The sequence below is a fragment of the Eleutherodactylus coqui genome, chromosome 4, assembly GCF_035609145.1.
Source record: "Eleutherodactylus coqui strain aEleCoq1 chromosome 4, aEleCoq1.hap1, whole genome shotgun sequence".
NCBI classification, from domain to species: domain Eukaryota; kingdom Metazoa; phylum Chordata; class Amphibia; order Anura; family Eleutherodactylidae; genus Eleutherodactylus; species Eleutherodactylus coqui.
Window position 1 is genome coordinate 290,573,661 of NC_089840.1, and position 19,244 is coordinate 290,592,904.

General features: G+C 41.1%; 1 protein-coding gene across 1 annotated transcript in view; it reads right to left on the reverse strand.

The window, feature by feature from the left end:
• Nucleotides 1-19,244, reverse strand: part of LOC136626755 (alpha-2-macroglobulin-like protein 1) — a 237,447-nt gene that overhangs the window by 81,065 nt on the left and 137,138 nt on the right. The window contains exon 21 of the mRNA XM_066601761.1: nt 9,470-9,553. Coding sequence (XP_066457858.1) covers nt 9,470-9,553 — 84 coding nt within the window. The remainder of the gene's footprint in view (nt 1-9,469; nt 9,554-19,244) is intronic.

Sequence of the window (19,244 nt, forward strand, 5' to 3'; positions counted from 1 at the left end):
GCACTGCAAGACACTATCATCTGACTCTCTAGGAAAAGATTATTTGATAAAAGGCTTTGCCTTACTGGTCTCTATGACCCTGCTGAATTAATGGCTGCAGGCTCTCATCCCTCATATGCCACAAACGTTCTATAAGTGGTTTAGATGCCCGGTACCCATTTAATAGCAGGGTCACAAAAGAGACAATTCTTGTGACTGGGGAGCCAAGAAATAATTTATCTTTCTTCCGTCACAAAGATACATTCCCGAGGGCCCTCAGGATTTATTATATATGTTTTGTTCTCTCCAGATTTTAAATGCAATTAATAAAGTTAGTAAATTTTAACAGTTTCTTCATCGGTGAAGATCAAGCTTCTGGCTAACCTCTGCTTGCAACAATTTCTTAGAATCTTTAATCTGATCTTCCAATTCCACCTGCAGTTTGTTCGCACTCTGCTTTCACCAGTGTAGATTGGGGAATACTTCTACAAATTCTAGATCTTTCATAGACAGAACCAAAAATCCCGCAATCCTTCTCACATGAGACTTTTGTGCCAATTAAAAACTTTTTTGAGCAACACCCATCAGTTTTTATTAGTCATCAGTGCACACTGTGAAGCTTTCACTGCACCATCCTGCAAGGAAAATGTTGCAGCCGTGCTGAGGCCTGCACCTTGCCTGCAGGCCAGACCAGGTTTTGGGTGTGCCCTTGCTTCTCCAGGAGCTGAGGGGTGTGGTAGCTGCAGGAGGAAGGTCAGTCAGCACCTGGTGCTGAGTAGCCTGGCTCCTATTTAAACAGGGCCAGCACTATCTCCTGTGCTGGTCAATCACTTCAGTTGCACTTTGGACAGCGGTGGAGCGACACAGCTCGGCGGAAGCTCTCCATGCAAGCTAAGCTCTTTTCTGTTTTGTTTGGTTCTGTTTCGCTTCTATTTTGTGCTAGGGCTCCCTGATAGGGACTTGTTAGTGGCCCAGGCACGTGTGCGGGCTCGCACTTGTCATTGCGATAGGTCCATCGAGTAGGCAGGGCCCCCTCCCGGGTTAGGGGACTATAGGGAGAGTATTCCCCATAGTGTTATGTTTCCTTTGCACAGTTGTGCCTTTGATTTATGTTATTGAGGTTGCACATCCTGAGGACGCAACAGAAAACATATGCAACATTGCAATTCCATTTTTGTCAGTGCTCTCTCCCCCAACATGTCTCTCCTAGATGCCAGTGTACACTGTGCAGTTTCCACCACGTCAACCTGAAAAACATTTGCACTATCAGTCCTTTTAAGTCCACACTGCACCCTTTCTGGAGTTCCGGGAGAATATAATTTACATGTTAACTAAAATCTCTTCAGGACGCCATTGGCGAGACATCACATTTCTGCGCCTAATAACTCAGCCATTTTTCTTTATTCGCCGTGAACGCATTGTACCTATGCTGAATTTGAGCATTCTTAAAAATGAAGACTTTTTCAGACCAGTCATGCCTCCAAAGAGGAACGCTGCATTTGGACGAAAGACTCCTGTGGCAAAGTGCATGGCTGCTGCACGAGCTGCGGAAACCTGTCAGCAGACCCAAGCCTGTCTCTGGGCTGACCAGATGTGTTACAGCCAACAGCGAGCGGCTGAAACTCCCAGCAGACTGTGGCACGACTGCAATCTCAGCATGACAGACAAGCAGCACAGACTCCACAGCGAACCTCAGACCGTCTCCAGGCTGACCAGGTGCGATATGCTAATCAGCAAGCTACTACCTGGGCTGATATGCGTAAGGCTTCATTCGCACGGGTGTAAATGTATTTCGGTCTGTGAGTATACAGCGTAATCCTGGACTGAAAATTGCCTATTATCCACTAATTTTTGGCCACTATGTTTTTTTTATTATGTGGGTAAATGCTGGATATTTACACTTGCAGGCTGGAGTCATTGTTTTTAAATGTGCTACTCCATTCACTTCAATGGCTTATTCCAGTGCATAATACACACCAAAGTAGGACCTGCTGCGTATTTCTTCACGTGGCAGAAAACGGTGTAAAAAATACGCTATTGTGAATTCACCCATTGATATCAAAGGATTCTAAACATTGTATTACACGTGTAAAACTTATGCACATAATATGAAGCATATTCACGACATGTGAATGAGCTCCAACGCTGCTTTCCATTACATTTCAAGCTCAACTTTATTGGATACTCGGTGATATACCATGTGTTGTATATAATATATTAGGTGATATACCGTGCGTTGTGTATAATATATTAGGTGATATACCATGCATTATGTATAATATAGTAGGTGATATACCGTGCGTTGTGTATAATATACTAGGTGATATACCGTGCATTATGTATAATATAGTAGGTGATATACCATGTTTTATGTAAAATATACTAGGTGATATACCGTGCATTATGCATAATATACTAGGTGATATACCGTGCATTTTGCATAATATATTAGGTGACATACTGTGAGTTGTGTATAATATACTAGGTGATATACCGTGCGCTGTGTATAATATACTAGGTGATATACCATGCATTATGTATAATATACTAGGTGATATACCGTGCATTTTGTATAATATATTAGGTGACATACTGTGAGTTGTGTATAATATACTAGGTGATATACCGTGCGCTGTGTATAATATACTAGGTGATATACCGTGCGCTGTGTATAATATACTAGGTGATATACCATGCATTATGTATAATATACTAGGTGATATACCGTGCGTTATGTATAATATACTAGGTGATATACCCATGAGTTATGTATAATATACTAGGTGATATACAGTGCGTTGTGTATAATATACTAGGTGATATACCTTGCGTTGTGTATAATATACTAGGTGATATACCGTGCGTTATGTATAATATACTAGGTGATATACCGTGCGTTAAGTATAATATACTAGGTGATATACAGTGCGTTGTGTATAATATACTAGGTGATATACTGTGCGTTATGTATAATATACTAGGTGATTTACCGTGCGTTGTGTATAATATATTAGGTGATATACCGTGCGTTGTGTATAATATATTAGGTGATATACCGTGCGTTGTGTATAATATATTAGGTGATATACCGTGCGTTGTGTATAATATACTAGGTGATATACCGTGCGTTATGTATAATATACTAGGTGACATACCGTGCGTTATGTATAATATACTAGGTGATATACCGTGCATTGTGTATAATATATTAGGTGATATACCGTGCGTTGTGAATAATATACTAGCTGATATACTGTGCGTTGTGTATAATATATTAGGCGATATACTGTGCGTAGTGTATAATATATTAGGTGATATACCGTGCGTTGTGTATAATATACTAGGTGATATACCGTGCATTGTGAATAATATACTAGCTGATATACTGTGCGTTGTGTATAATATATTAGGCGATATACTGTGCGTAGTGTATAATATATTAGGTGATATACCGTGCGTTATGTATAATATACTAGGTGATATACCGTGCATTGTGAATAATATACTAGCTGATATACTGTGCGTTGTGTATAATATATTAGGCGATATACTGTGCGTTGTGTATAATATATTAGGTGATATACCGTGCGTTGTGTATAATATATTAGGTGATATAACGTGCATTATGTATAATATAGTAGGTGATATACCATGCATTATGTATAATATACTATGTGATATACCGTGCGTTGTGTATAATATACTAGGTGACATACCGTGCGTTATGAATAATATACTAGGTGATATACCGTGCATTGTGTATAATATATTAGGTGATATACCGTGCGTTGTGAATAATATACTAGCTGATATACTGTGCGTTGTGTATAATATATTAGGCGATATACTGTGCGTTGTGTATAATATATTAGGCGATATACCGTGCGTTGTGTATAATATATTAGGTGATATAACGTGCATTATGTATAATATAGTAGGTGATATACCATGCGTTATGTATAATATACTAGGTGATATACCGTGCGTTGTGTATAATATACTAGGTGATATACCGTGCGTTGTGTACAATATACTAGGTGATATACCGTGCATTGTGTATAATATATTAGGTGATATACCGTGCGTTGTGAATAATATACTAGCTGATATACTGTGCGTTGTGTATAATATATTAGGCGATATACTGTGCGTTGTGTATAATATATTAGGCGATATACCGTGCGTTGTGTATAATATATTAGGTGATATAACGTGCATTATGTATAATATAGTAGGTGATATACCATGCGTTATGTATAATATACTAGGTGATATACCGTGCGTTGTGTATAATATACTAGGTGACATACCGTGCGTTATGAATAATATACTAGGTGATATACCGTGCATTGTGTATAATATATTAGGTGATATACCGTGCGTTGTGAATAATATACTAGCTGATATACTGTGCGTTGTGTATAATATATTAGGCGATATACTGTGCGTTGTGTATAATATATTAGGCGATATACCGTGCGTTGTGTATAATATATTAGGTGATATAACGTGCATTATGTATAATATACTAGGTGATATACTGTACGTTATGTATAATATACTAGGTGATATACCGTGCGTTATGTATAATATACTAGGTGATATACCGAGTGTTATGTATAATATATTAGGTGATATACCGTGCGTTGTGTATAATATACTAGGTGATATACCGAGTGTTATGTATAATATATTAGGTGATATACCGTACATTATGTATAATATACTAGGTGATATACCGTGCGTTATGTATAATATACTAGGTGATATACCGAGTGTTATGTATAATATATTGGGTGATATACCGTGCGTTGTGTATTATATACTAGGTGATATACTGTGCGTTGTGTATAATATATTAGGTGATATACCGTGCGTTGTGTATAATATACTAGGTGATATACCGTGCGTTATGTATAATATACTAGGTGACATACCGTGCGTTATGTATAATATACTAGGTGATATACCGTGCGTTATGTATAATATACTAGGTGACATACCGTGCGTTATGTATAATATACTAGGTGATATACCGTGCATTGTGAATAATATACTAGCTGATATACTGTGCGTTGTGTATAATATATTAGGCGATATACTGTGCGTTGTGTATAATATATTAGGTGATATACCGTGCGTTGTGTATAATATATTAGGTGATATAACGTGCATTATGTATAATATAGTAGGTGATATACCATGCGTTATGTATAATATACTATGTGATATACCGTGCGTTGTGTATAATATACTAGGTGATATACCGTGCGTTGTGTACAATATACTAGGTGATATACCGTGCGTTGTTTATAATATACTAGGTGATATACCGTGCGTTATGTATAATATACTACGTGATATACCGTGAGTTGTGTATAATATACTAGGTGATATACCGTGCGTTGTGTATAATATACTAGGTAATATACCGTGCGTTGTGTATAATATATTAGGTGATATACCGTGTGTTGTGTATAATATATTAGGTGATATACCGTGCGTTGTGTATAATATACTAGGTAATATACCGTGCGTTGTGTATAATATATTAGGTGATATACCGTGTGTTGTGTATAATATATTAGGTGATATACCGTGCGTTGTGTATTATATACTAGGTGATATACCGTGCGTTGTGTATAATATACTAGTTGATAGGCCGTGTGTTATGTATAATATACTAGGTGATATACCGTGCGTTGTGTATAATATACTGGGTGATATACCGCGTGTTGTGTATAATATACTGGGTAATATACAGTGCATTCTGTATAATATACTAGGTGATATACCATGCATTGTGTATAATATACTAGCTGATATACTGTGTGTTGTGTATAATATACTAGGTGATATACTGTGCGTTGTGTATAATATATTAGGTGATATAACGTGCATTATGTATAATATAGTAGGTGATATACTATGCGTTATGTATAATATACTAGGTGATATACCGTGCGTTGTGTATAATATACTAGGTGATATACCGTGCGTTGTTTATAATAAACTAGGTGATATACCGTGCGTTGTTTATAATATACTAGGTGGTATACCGTGCGTTATGTGTGATATACCGGACGTTATGTATATTATACTAGGTGATATACCGTGCGTTATGTAGAATATATTAGGTGATATACCGTGTGTTGTGTATAATATACTAGGTGATATAACGTGCGTTGTGTATAATATACTAGGCGATATACAGTGCGTTATGTATAATATACTAGGTGATATACCGTACGTTATGTATAATATACTAGCTGATATACCGTGCGTTGTGTATAATATACTAGGTGATATACCGTGTGTTGTGTATAATATACTAGGTGATATACCGTGCGTTATGTATAATATACTAGGTGATATACTATGCGTTATGTATAATATACTAGGTGATATACCGTACGTTATGTATAATATACTAGCTGATATACCGTGCGTTGTGTATAATATACTAGGTGATATACCGTGCGTTGTGTATAATATACTAGGTGATATACCGTGCGTTGTGTATAATATACTAGGTGATATACCGTGTGTTGTGTATAATATACTAAGTGATATACCGTGCGTTGTGTATAATATACTAGGTGATATACCGAGTGTTATGTATAATATACTTGGTGATATACCGTGCGTTGTGTATAATATACTAGGTGATATACCGTGCGTTATGTATAATATATTAGGTGATATACCGTGTGTTGTGTATAATATACTAGGTGATATACCGTGCGTTGTGTATAATATACTAGGTGATATACCGTGTGTTGTGTATAATATACTAAGTGATATACCGTGCGTTGTGTATAATATACTAGGTGATATACCGTGCGTTGTGTATAATATACTAGGTGATATACCGAGTGTTATGTATAATATACTTGGTGATATACCGTGCGTTGTGTATAATATACTAGGTGATATACCGTGCGTTGTGTATAATATACTAGGTGATATACCGAGTTTTATGTATAATATACTTGGTGATATACCGTGCGTTGTGTATAATATACTAGGTGATATACCGTGCGTTATGTATAATATATTAGGTGATATACCGTGTGTTGTGTATAATATACTGGGTGATATACCGTGCGTTGTGTATAATATACTAGGTGATATACCGTGCGCTGTGTATAATATACTGGGTGATATACCGTGCGTTGTGTATTATATACTAGGTGATATACCGTGCGTTGTGTATTATATACTAGGTGATATGTCCATGTGTTGCCCGGCGCTATAAGCCGAGGGATTGCATATAGAAAATCGGGCTTTCTAAAGTCATTTCCTTCTTCTACATAATAACGGATGTTACTGCGCCATTCTGCAGGATTACAATCATTACTTTGTAGAAAATGTAATTATGAGGCGCCGCACAACTTGCACATCAACCTTACATGCCATCATCTTCAGTCATAGTTATTTTAGCTGAAATGTTCATTAATGTCATTAATTACTACATAAGTGCCACCAGCGGACAGTGTTGTATAAGAGTTTATGAATATCCGTCCTGGAATACACAAAGTGGGCGACAAAACTGAGCCCCGCACTACACTCTATGAAAGCTGTCCAAAGCAACCAATCACAGCGCAGCTTTCATTTTACCTCAGCAGATTAGGAAATGAAAGCTGAGCTGTGATTGGTTGATATTGGCAATACAAATTACCGGTGAGGCCGCTGAGTTTTTGATTTTTAATCACACCGGTATTTGTCGCCCGATGCTGAAGAACGCTCATGCAAAAATTCACGCCATTTTGGATTGTGTGAACGGGCTGAAGTGTCACGTAGCTTGAAGTCGCCCGCTCACACGATCTTTGCAGGACTATAGCAGCGCAGTTTTCTCACTGTTTAGTAGCATGAAACCAGCGCTCATCTGAACGAGGCCTAAGGGCTGACTCACACGGAGTACTTTGTCTGCATATTAAGTGTTTATTTTGTATGTGCAGTAATATACAGTAAATATACATGCATCATGTATCTACTGCGGACTTTTTGCGCCGCAGCCTATAGTGGGCAGAATACAAGCCAAAATAGGACATACTGCGCTTTCACGCACATAATATGCGCACGTAAAAACAGGTCTGGATGCCTCAATGTGAGTCAATGCGCCTTTTGTGCTGCGTATTATGTGTGTAAAAAATAAACGCATCAAATAAAATATGGCGGCGTGACGAGCCACAATAGTTATAATTCGCAATGCATTCTACATGTGAACGGTGCGACGATCTTGGTGTCTGTCCGTCTCCTCAGCCGTCACGCCGTCTCCTACATGTTCTGGATACGTGGAATTCGTATTTAGTCAGTCATTCTGAGTCAAGAATATGGGATCCTCACTCCCTGTGACCCCACATCTACCCATAACCCCAATGTGGGGCGAGCGAACGCAGGCGAGACACAACCGCACCAGCAGCTGCCTGCAGGAAGGGGAGGAGGAGGCTGGTCGGACACGGATGGAAGAGAAGAAAAAGATCTGAGAAAGGAGGCGCTCAGCGGATGAACCCCAAAATGTGGCAGGAGAGGATGGGGGGGGGGGGTCACTGAGAGAAAACCGGGAATACACAATATAGACCAGTGGAGGATAAAGATGGAAGAAGTGGCGAGCCGGACGGAGGGCAGGAACCAGTACTGACCGGCCCTCCCCTCCTGTCATACCGCATCTCTCATTACCCATCTAAAAGAGCCATTAGATGTGAACATACAACTGTAACCACTGGATTAGGAGGGATCACCAGCCATTCTACACATCTCCATCAGACAGCTGGTAACAGCAGAGCTTCACAGGAGATCCTGCACAATAGCTCGGCAGCGCCAACTACAGGAAGGCAGCAGTCCTGCAAGCCAAAATTAGGCCCTTTATACAAGCCTAATAACAATGATTGGGAATTGACAAAAAACAGAATCCATACACAGACAGCTGTTTCAGGTTTTTCTCCCCTCATCAGTATCCAGCAGGTCTCTGGTTTGGCTAGTGAGAGGCCTGGGATGGGGGTTGGGAAGATTATAATTTCTCCCTAAGGAGAGCATCTAGAAGGTGAGTCAGGAGATGTATAAGGAAGATATATCAGGAGGGTCAGTATATAGGATGTAGTGTGTGGAGGATATAACAGGAGGGTCAGTATATAGGATGTAGTGTGGAGGATATATCAGGGGGGGGCAGTATATAGGATGTAGTGTGGAGGATATATAAGGAGGGTCAGTATATAGGATGTAGTATGTGGAGGATATATCAGGAGGGTCGGTATATAGGATGTAGTGTGTTGAGGATATATCAGGAGGGTCAGTATATAGGATGCAGTGTGTGGAGGATATATCAGGAGGGTCAGTATATAGGATGTAGTGTTATCAGAGGGGTCAGTATATAGGATGTAGTGTGTGGTGCATATATCAAGAGGGTCAGTATATAGGATGTAGTGTGTGGTGCATATATCAGGAGGGTCAGTATGTCGGATCTAGTATGGAGGAGGTATATTCAAACCTCTGTTGGGTAACCTCCGCCTGGGGTTTCGGTCATGTATAAGAGGACCCAAGCCCATATCTTCCTCTTCCTCTGAACTGTAATCTAGACATAAAGAGACACTGCGGTTACAATGCGGATTATTCTCCGGGGATCGGACCCGTTTGCCTCCATATTTGTTGTCGTCTCCGGATCTCTGCTGTCGATGTTTGTCTTGTATTTCATTGTTGGCCTCACATTACTCTCTACGGCTTTTCTTCCTATAGCAGATTATCACACCTACCGGACGGTTAGCTCATAGAATCTATTGGTGATTTGAGGGTCTGTGAGGTTCTGCACCCCTGATGACGCTGCCACAGCTCCTCTACTTGTCCCTCTTTCTCGCTGCCGACGTCTTGTAATCCTTTTTTCAGAATTTTTTGAACATTTTGCCCATTGCACATTTTTCTTTCCTCCAGTGTTAGTAGTTATAATATTATGTCAGGATTATTATAACCATTGCCCACACTGCGCCGGTCATGATTACATTACACTTGCTGCTCTAGGCCTCATGCACACGGGCGGGTTGGACCCCGCATGCGGGACTCCCACAGCAGACTGAGACTCGGCGCCCGGCCGGTGACCGCAGTGTACCTGTCCGGCGGCTTCTGCGAGCGCTGCGGATGTCCCGGCCTGCAGTCCGCTACACATGCGCAGTAGCCTCCGACGCGTATCCCGTGATACTTCCTCAGTGCTGACTGCAGAAGTGCTGCGAGATGGAAAGCTTCCATTGACTTCAATGGAAGCTGCACAAAATCGCCGCATGCTGTGATTTCTTCTCCACGAGCGGAAAATCGCAATCAATTTCCGCTCTTGGAGATGAAATGCCGTTTTGCCATGAAATACTATGGGACTGTATTTGCTGCGGCCGCCGGCTGCGGAATCCGCAATACAAATTCTCCCGTGTGCAGGCGGCCTTACTGTATCAATTGTTTTTTCCTTTTTTTAATCCCTCCTCACTGAGTGCTGATGAACCCGTATTCAGCGCTCCCGGTCAGCGCGATATCAGGAGGTCGCTTTATAAATTATTTAACCCTTCAATAGTAATGCATCCTGACGGCGATTACATCACTCAGCATCGTAGGTCTTGGTAGGGTTATTACGAGGGCACTTTGTGATACTGATGTGTCGCCCTCTGGTGGGCAGACCCCGAAAAGGCTTGTTTTAGCAGGCTAAGGCACTTGGCGCCAAAAATGTGATCTAACGCCAGCTCTGTCAGTCACGATTGTCAACCAATGATTTTTTGGACATAACTGGCGTTCTGCTACACAGACCTTTATAAGAAGGAACGGGGAAGTAAGTCCATAAGAAAAACAGTGGATCTACGTTCTGTACCGTATTACAGCGGACTTCCAGATAGGGACCGTTTGCACCACAGCACACATCCCCTGTACATGACACCACTGTGTGCACAAACCCCAACTACAAACAACAAGTGAGAATGCCTTGATCCATAACACCCCCTTCTCCCCATATCACACTCCAGTAAATTGAGATATGGAGTGTGGAAGATATACCGTATCACGACGGTCAGTATATAGCATGTAGTGCATGAAGGATATATCAGGAGACATCATTTACTACATAGTGGAAGATATACCGTATCACGACGGTCAGTATATAGCATGTAGTGCATGAAGGATATATCAGGAGACATCATTTACTACATAGAGGAGGACATAATATACCTGCCGTAATGTCATCAAACTATTAACTAGAACAGAGGCAAACTGGTGGTGACCACAACAGCCCATCAGAGAGCTGGCTTCATTCTTTGGTCTATGCTGAAATATGAGATTTTCATTCTGGTTGGTTGTCCTGGTTTTCATACATTAATATACAGAAATTATATTAACCCCATAGTGACTGCCCAGTGCATATCATCATTAATTTCAGCGGGGACACGGTATTATACTTTTCAGGGACACCGATTATTTCTGAGGCACGGTAGTATTTTTCAGGGGACACAGTGTCTTATGGTTTACCTCCTAGGTAAGTCAATGATGAGTAGTGCTATTTTCAGGTGAAGCGGTGTCGGGACATAAACCTGCGACCGCCGGCACTCCAGGCAGCAGCCCTGCCTACTGAGCTATTCAGCATGCTGGACAGCTCCCTCTGATTCCTAGTCCCCTGTTCCTGGTTCCATATTTCCCTTGTCTAGTCCACCCATTCTTGTTCCTTCCCCAATTTTTCCTCTATATAAACCTGCCCCGTTCCCTCCTTCCTTGCGTGTTATATTGACCGGTAATCAAGTGATTCTCCCACATACCGGCTCCTCTACAACTGACCATCCATCTTGTGTACCTGACCTCGGCTATACCTGTTGACTACGTTATTGCTTCAACCCTTTGTACTGCACCGCCATCCCGTGCACCAAACCCCGGCTACTCCTGGACCACGCTACCTTCCTGTAAGTGGCTATAGCACAAGACTTCAATCCCATGCTAGACTCATGACAAACAGTGTGTGACAATAATATTATCAGAGGAGTCACAAATATCTGGATCTCAGATTCTGCAGTTATGAAGGTCTGGGCCAGATGGAGGCGAAAAGAAACATGTCCAGAGGATATCACCTGTGAGCTACTCAGTGTTATGGTGTATCCTGTCTATGAATGCATCACATTCATGTTGTATGTGGAGGATATAACAGGAGGGTCAGTATATAGGATGTAGTGCGTGGAGGAAATATCAGAGGGGGCAGTATATAGGATGTAGTGGGTGGAGGATATATCAGAGGGGTCAGTATATAGTGAGTAGTGTGGAGGATATATCAGTAGGGTCAGTATATAGTATGTAGTTTGGAGGATATATCAGGAGGGTCAGTATATAGGATGTACTGTATGGAGGATATATCAGTAGGGTTAGTATATAGGATGTAGTGTGTGGAGGATATATCAGGAGGGTCAGTATATAGGATGTAGTGTGTGGAGGATATAGAAGGAGGGTCAGAATATAGGATGTAGTGCGTTGAGGATATATCAGAGGGGGTAGTATATAGGATGTAGTGTGTGGAGGATATATCAGGAGGGTCAGTATATAGGATGTACTGTATGGAGGATATATCAGTAGGGTTAGAATATAGGATGTAGTGTGTGGAGGATATATCAGGAGGGTCAGTATATAGGATGTAGTGTGTAGAGGATATATCAGGAGGGTCAGTATATAGGATGTAGTGTGTGGAGGATATAACAGAAGGGGCAGTATATAGGATGTAGTGTGTGGAGGATATATCAGGAGGGTCAGTATATAGGATGTAGTGTGTGGAGGATATATCAGAGGGGGCAGTATATAGGATGTAGTGCATGGAGGATATATCTCAGAGGGGTCAGAATATAGGATGTAGTGTGTGGAGGATTCATCAAAGGGGCCAGTATACAGGATATAGTGTGTGGAGAATATATCAGGAGGGTCAGTATATAGGATGTAGTGCGTGGAGGATATATCAGAGGGGTCAGTATATAGTTAGTAGTGTGGAGGATATATTAGGAGGGTCAGTATAAAGTATGCAGTGTGGAGGATATATAAGGAGGGTCAGTATATAGGATGTACTGTATGGAGCATATATCACAAGGGTTAGTATATAGGATGTAGTGTGTGGAGGATATATCAGGAGGGTCAGTATATAGTGTGTAGTGTGTGGAGGATATATCAGTAGGGTTAGTATATATGATGTAGTGCGTGGAGGATATATCAGAGGGGTCAGTATATAGTAAGTATTGTGGAGGATATATCAGGAGGGTCAGTATATAGTATGTAGTGTGGAGGACATATCAGGAGGGTCAGTATAGAGGACGTAGTTTGTGGAGGATATATCAGGAGGGTTAGTATATAGGATGTAGTGTGTGGAGGATTTCAGGAGGGTCAGTATATAGGATGTAGTGTGTGGGAATATATCAGAGGGGTCAGTATATAGGATGTACTGTGTGGAGTGTATATCAGTAGGGTTAGTATATAGGATGAAGTGTGTGGAGGATATATCAGAGGGGGCAGTATGTAGGATGTAGTGCGTGGAGGATAAATTAGAGGGGTCAGTATATAGGATGTAGTGTGTGGAGGATATATCAGTAGGGTCAGTATATAGTATGTAGTTTGGAGGATATATCAGGAGGGTCAGTATATAGGATGTACTGTATGGAGGATATATCAGTAGGGTTAGTATATAGGATGTAGTCTGTGGAGGATATATCAGGGGGGTCAGTATATAGGATGTAGTGTGTGGAGTATATATCAGGAGGGTCAGTATATAGGATGTAGTGTGTGGAGGATATATCTGGAGGGTCAGTATATAGGATGTAGTGTGTGGAGGATATATCAGAGGGGGCAATATATAGGATGTAGTGTGTAAAGGATATCAGGAGGGTCAGTATATAGGATGTAGTGTGTGGAGGATATATCAGAGAGGGCAATATATAGGATGTAGTGTGTGAAGGATATCAGGAGGGTCAGTATATAGGATGAAGTGTGTGGAGGATATATCAGAGGGGTCAGTATATAGTAAGTAGTGTGGAGGATATATCAGTAGGGTCAGTATGTAGTTTGGAGGATATATCAGGAGGGTCAGTATATAGGATGTACTGTATTTAGGATATATCAGTAGGGTTAGTATATAGGATGTAGTGTGTGGAGGATATATAAGGAGGGTCAGTATATAGGATGTAGTGCATTGAGGATATATCAGAGGGGGCAGTATATAGGATGTAGTGTGTGGAGGATATATCAGGAGGGTCAGTATATAGGATGTACTGTATGGAGGATATATCAGTACAAGTTAGTACATAGGATGTAGTGTGTGGAGGATATATCAGGAGGGTCAGTATATAGGAGGTAGTGTGTGGAGGATATAACAGAAGGGGCAGTATATAGGATGTAGTGTGTAGAGGATTTATCAGGAGGGTCAGTATATAGGATGTAGTGTGTAGAGGATATATAAGGAGGGTCAGTATATAGGATGTAGTGTGTGGAGGATATATCAGGAGGGTCAGTATATAGGATGTACTGTATGGAGGATATATCAGTAGGGTTAGTATATAGGATGTAGTGTGTGGAGGATATATCAGGAGGGTCAGTATATAGGATGTAGTGTGTGGAGGATATATCAGAGGGGGCAGTATATAGGATGTAGTGTGTGGACTATATATCAGGAGGGTCAGTATATAGGATGTAGTGTGTGGAGGATATATCAGGAGGGTCAGTATATAGGATGTAGTGTGTGGAGGATATATCAGGAGGGTCAGTATATAGGATGTAGTGTGTTAAGGATATATCAGGAGGGTCAGTATATAGTGTGTAGTGTGTGGAGGATATATCAGTAGGGTTAGTATATAGGATGTAGTGCGTGGAGGATATATCAGAGGGGTCAGTATATAGTAAGTAGTGTGGAGGATATATCAGGAGGGTCAGTATATAGTATGTAGTGTGGAGGACATATCAGGAGGGTCAGTATATAGGACGTAGTGTGTGGAGGATATATCAGGAGGGTGAGTATATAGGATGTAGTGTGTGGAGGATTTCAGGAGGTCAGTATATAGGATGTAGTGTGTAGAGGATATATCAGGAGGGTCAGTATATAGGATGTAGTGTGTGGAGGATATATCAGGAGGGTCAGTATACATGATGTAGTGTGTGGGGGATATATCAGAGGCGACAGTATATAGGATGTAGTGTGTGGAGGATATATCAGGAGGGTCAGTGTATAGGATATAGTGTGTGGAGGATATATCAGGGGGGTCAGTATATAGGATGTAGTGTGTGGAGGATATATCAGGAGGGTCAGTGTATAGGATGTAGTGTGTGGAGGATATATCAGGTGGGTCAGTATATAGGATGTAGTGTGTGGAGGATATATCAGGAGGGTCAGTATACATGATGTAGTGTGTGCAGGATATATCAGGCAGTCAGTATATAGGATGTAGTGTGTGGAGGATACATAGCAGGAGGATCAGTATATAGGATGTAGTGTGGAGGATATATCAGGAGGATCAGTATATAGGATGTAGTGTCTAGAGGATATATCAGGAGGGTCAGTATATAGGATGTAGTGTGTGGAGGATATATATCAGGAGGGTCAGTACATAGGATGTAGTGTGTGGGAGATATATCAGGAGGGTTAGTATATAGGATGTAGTGTGTGGAGGATATATCAGGAGGGTCAGTATATAGGGTGTAGTGTGTGGAGGATATATCAGGAGGGTCAGTATATAGGATGTAGTGTGTGGAGGATATATCAGGAGGGTCAGTATATAGGATGTAGTGTGTGGGAGATATATCAGGAGGGTCAGTATATAGGATGTAGTGTGTGGAGGATATATCAGGAGGGTCAGTATATAGGATGTAGTGTGTGGGAGATATATCAGGAGGGTCAGTATATAGGATGTAGTGTGTGGAGGATATATCAGGAGGGTCAGTATATAGGATGTAGTGTGTGGAGGATATATCAGGAGTGTCAGAATATATGATGCAGTGTGGAGGATATATCAGGAGGGTCAGTATATAGGATGTAGTGTGGAGGATATATCAGGAGGGTCAGTATATATCAGGAGGGTCAGTATATACAATGTAGTGTGTGGAGGATATATCAGGGGGGTCAGTATATAGGATGTAGTGTGTGGAGGATATATTAGGGGGGTCAGTATAGGATGTAGTGTGTGGAGAATATGTATGGGAGCTTAGTATATAGGATGTAGTGTGTGGAGGATGCATCAGAAGGGTCAGTATACAGGTTGTAGTGCGAAGGATATATCAGGAAGGTCAGTATACAGGATGTAGTGTGTGGATGATATATCAGGGGTGTCAGTATATAGAATGTAGTGTGTGGAGGATATATCAGGGGTGTCAGTATATAGAATGTAGTGTGTGGAGGATATATCAGTGGGGTCAGTATGTAGGATGTAGTGTGTGGAGGATATATGAGGAGGGTCAGTATATAGGATGTAGTGTGTGGAGGATATATCATGAGGGTCAGTATATAATATGTAGTGTGTGGAGGATATATCAGGAGGGTCAGTATATAGGATGTAGTGCGGATGATATATCAGGAGGGTCAGTATATAGGATGTAATGTGTGGGGGATATATCAGGAGGATCAGTATATAGGATGTAGTGTGGAGGATATATCAGGAGGGTCAGTATATAGGATGTAGTGTGTGGAGGATATATCAGGGGGGTCAGTATAAAGGATGTAGTGTGTGGAGGATATATCAGGGGGGTCAGTATAGGATGTAGTGTGTGGAGAATATGTATGGGGGCTTAGTATATAGGATGTAGTGTGTGGAGGATGCATCAGAAGGGTCAGTATATAGGATGTAGTGTGTGGATGATATATCAGGGGGGTCAGTATATAGAATATAGTGTGTGGAGGATATATGAGGAGGGTCAGTATATAGCATGTAGGGTGTGGAGGATATATCAGGGGGTCAGTATATAGGATGTAGTGTGTGGAGGATTCATCAGAGGGGCCAGTATACAGGATGTAGTGTGTGGATGATATATCAGGGGGGTCAGTATATAGAATGTAGTGTGTGGAGGATATATCAGGGGGTCAGTATATAGGATGTAGTGTGTGGAGGATATATCAGGAGGGTCAGTATATAGGATGTAGTGTGAGAAGGATATATCAGGAGGGTCAGTATATTGGATGCAGTGTGGAGGATATATCAGGGGGTCAGTATATAGGATGTAGTGTGTGGAGGATATATCAGGAGGGTCAGTATATAGGATGTAGTGTGAGAAGGATATATCAGGAGGGTCAGTATATTGGATGCAGTGTGGAGGATATATCAGGGGGTCAGTATATAGGATGTAGTGTGTGGAGGATATATCATGAGGGTCAGTATATAATATGTAGTGTGTGGAGGATATATCAGGAGGGTCAGTATATAGAATGTAGTGTGTGGAGGATATATCAGGAGGTCAGTATATAGGATGTAATGTGTGGGGGATATATCAGGAGGGTAAGTATATAGGATGTAGTATGTGGGGGATATATCAGGAGGGTAAGTATATAGGATGTAGTATGTGGGGGATATATCAGGATGATCAGTATATAGGATGTAGTGTGGAGGATATATCAGGAGGGTCAGTATATAGGATGTAATGTGTGGGGGACATATCAGGAGGGTCAGTATATAGGATGTAGTGTGTGGTGGATATATCAGGAGGGTCAGCATGTAGGATGTAGTGTGTGGAGGATATATCAGGCGGGTCAGTATATAGGATGTAGGGTGTGGAGGATATATCAGGAGGGTCAGTATATTGGATGTAGTGTGGGGGATATATTAGGGGGTCAGTATATAGGATGTAGTGAGGAGGATATATCAGGAGGGTCGGTATATAGGATGAAGTGTGTGGAGGATATGTCAGGGTAGTTAGTATATAGGATGTAACGTAGAGGATATATCAGGAAGGTCAGTATATAGGATGTAGTGTAGAGGATATATCAGGAGGTCAGTATATAGGATGTAGTGTATGGAGGATATATCAGGAGGGTCAGTATATAGGATGTAGTGTGTGGAGGATATATCAGGAGGGTCAGTATATAGCATGTAGTGTGTGGAGGATATATCAGGAGGGTCAGTATATAGGATGTAGTGTGGAGGATATATCAGGAGGGTCAGTATATAGGATGTAGTGTGTGGAGGATATATCAGGATGGTCAGTTTATAGGATGTAGTGTGTGGAGGATATACCAGGAGGGTCAGTATATAGGATGTAGTGTGTGGAGGATATACCAGGGGGGTCAGTATACAGGATGTAGTGTGTGGAGAATATATATGGGGGGTTAGTATATAGGATGTAGTGTGGAGGATATATCAGGAGGGTCAGTATATAGGATGTAGTGTGGGGGATATATCAGGAGGGTCAGTATATAGGATGTAGTGTGTGGAGGATATATAAGGGGGGTCAGTATATAGGATGTAGTGTGTGGAGGGTATATCAGGAGGGTCAGTATATAGGATGTAGTGTGTGGAGAATATATATGGGGGTTAGTATATAGGATGTAGTGTGGAGGATATATCAGGAGGGTCAGTATATAGGATGTAGTGTGTGGAGAATATATATGGGGGGTTAGTATATAGGATGTAGTGTGGAGGATATATCAGGAGGGTCAGTATATAGGATGTAGTGTGGGGGATATATCAGGAGGGTCAGTATATAGGATGTAGTGTGTGGGGGATATATTAGGACGGTCAGTATATAGGAAGTAGTATGTAGGGAGGGTCAGTATATAGGATGTGTATTTATATATGTATATGAACCTCCTAATGCTCGGCTGGCCGCCATCGGCATTGTACCATCGGACATGTACCCTAGACATAAGGAAACACTGTTATGATACAGATTATTCTGCAGGTTTACCTCCATATTTGTCATCGTCTCTGGATATGTTTTTGCCTCTCGTGTCGCAGGTCTCGCCTGTTTGTCTACTGCTTTACTTCTTTTCTTCCTACAGCAGATAATCTCACATAATGGACGTTTTTCATATAGAATCTATGGGTGATTTGGGGGTCTGTGAGGTTCTGCACCCCTGATGGCGCTGCCACAATTCCTCTACTAGTTTTTGTTTCTTGCTGCCAAGATCTTGTGATTTTTTTTTCTAAGAACATTTTGGGCATTTTATAGCTTTTATAGAATTATTATATTACGTTGGGATTTTTTAAAGTGTTGCCTCCACTGTGGGGCGATGATATGACGTTACATTTGCTGCGTTCTGTTTATGGGATTGATTAGGAGGTCATTGTATGTTTTTTTTTTTACAT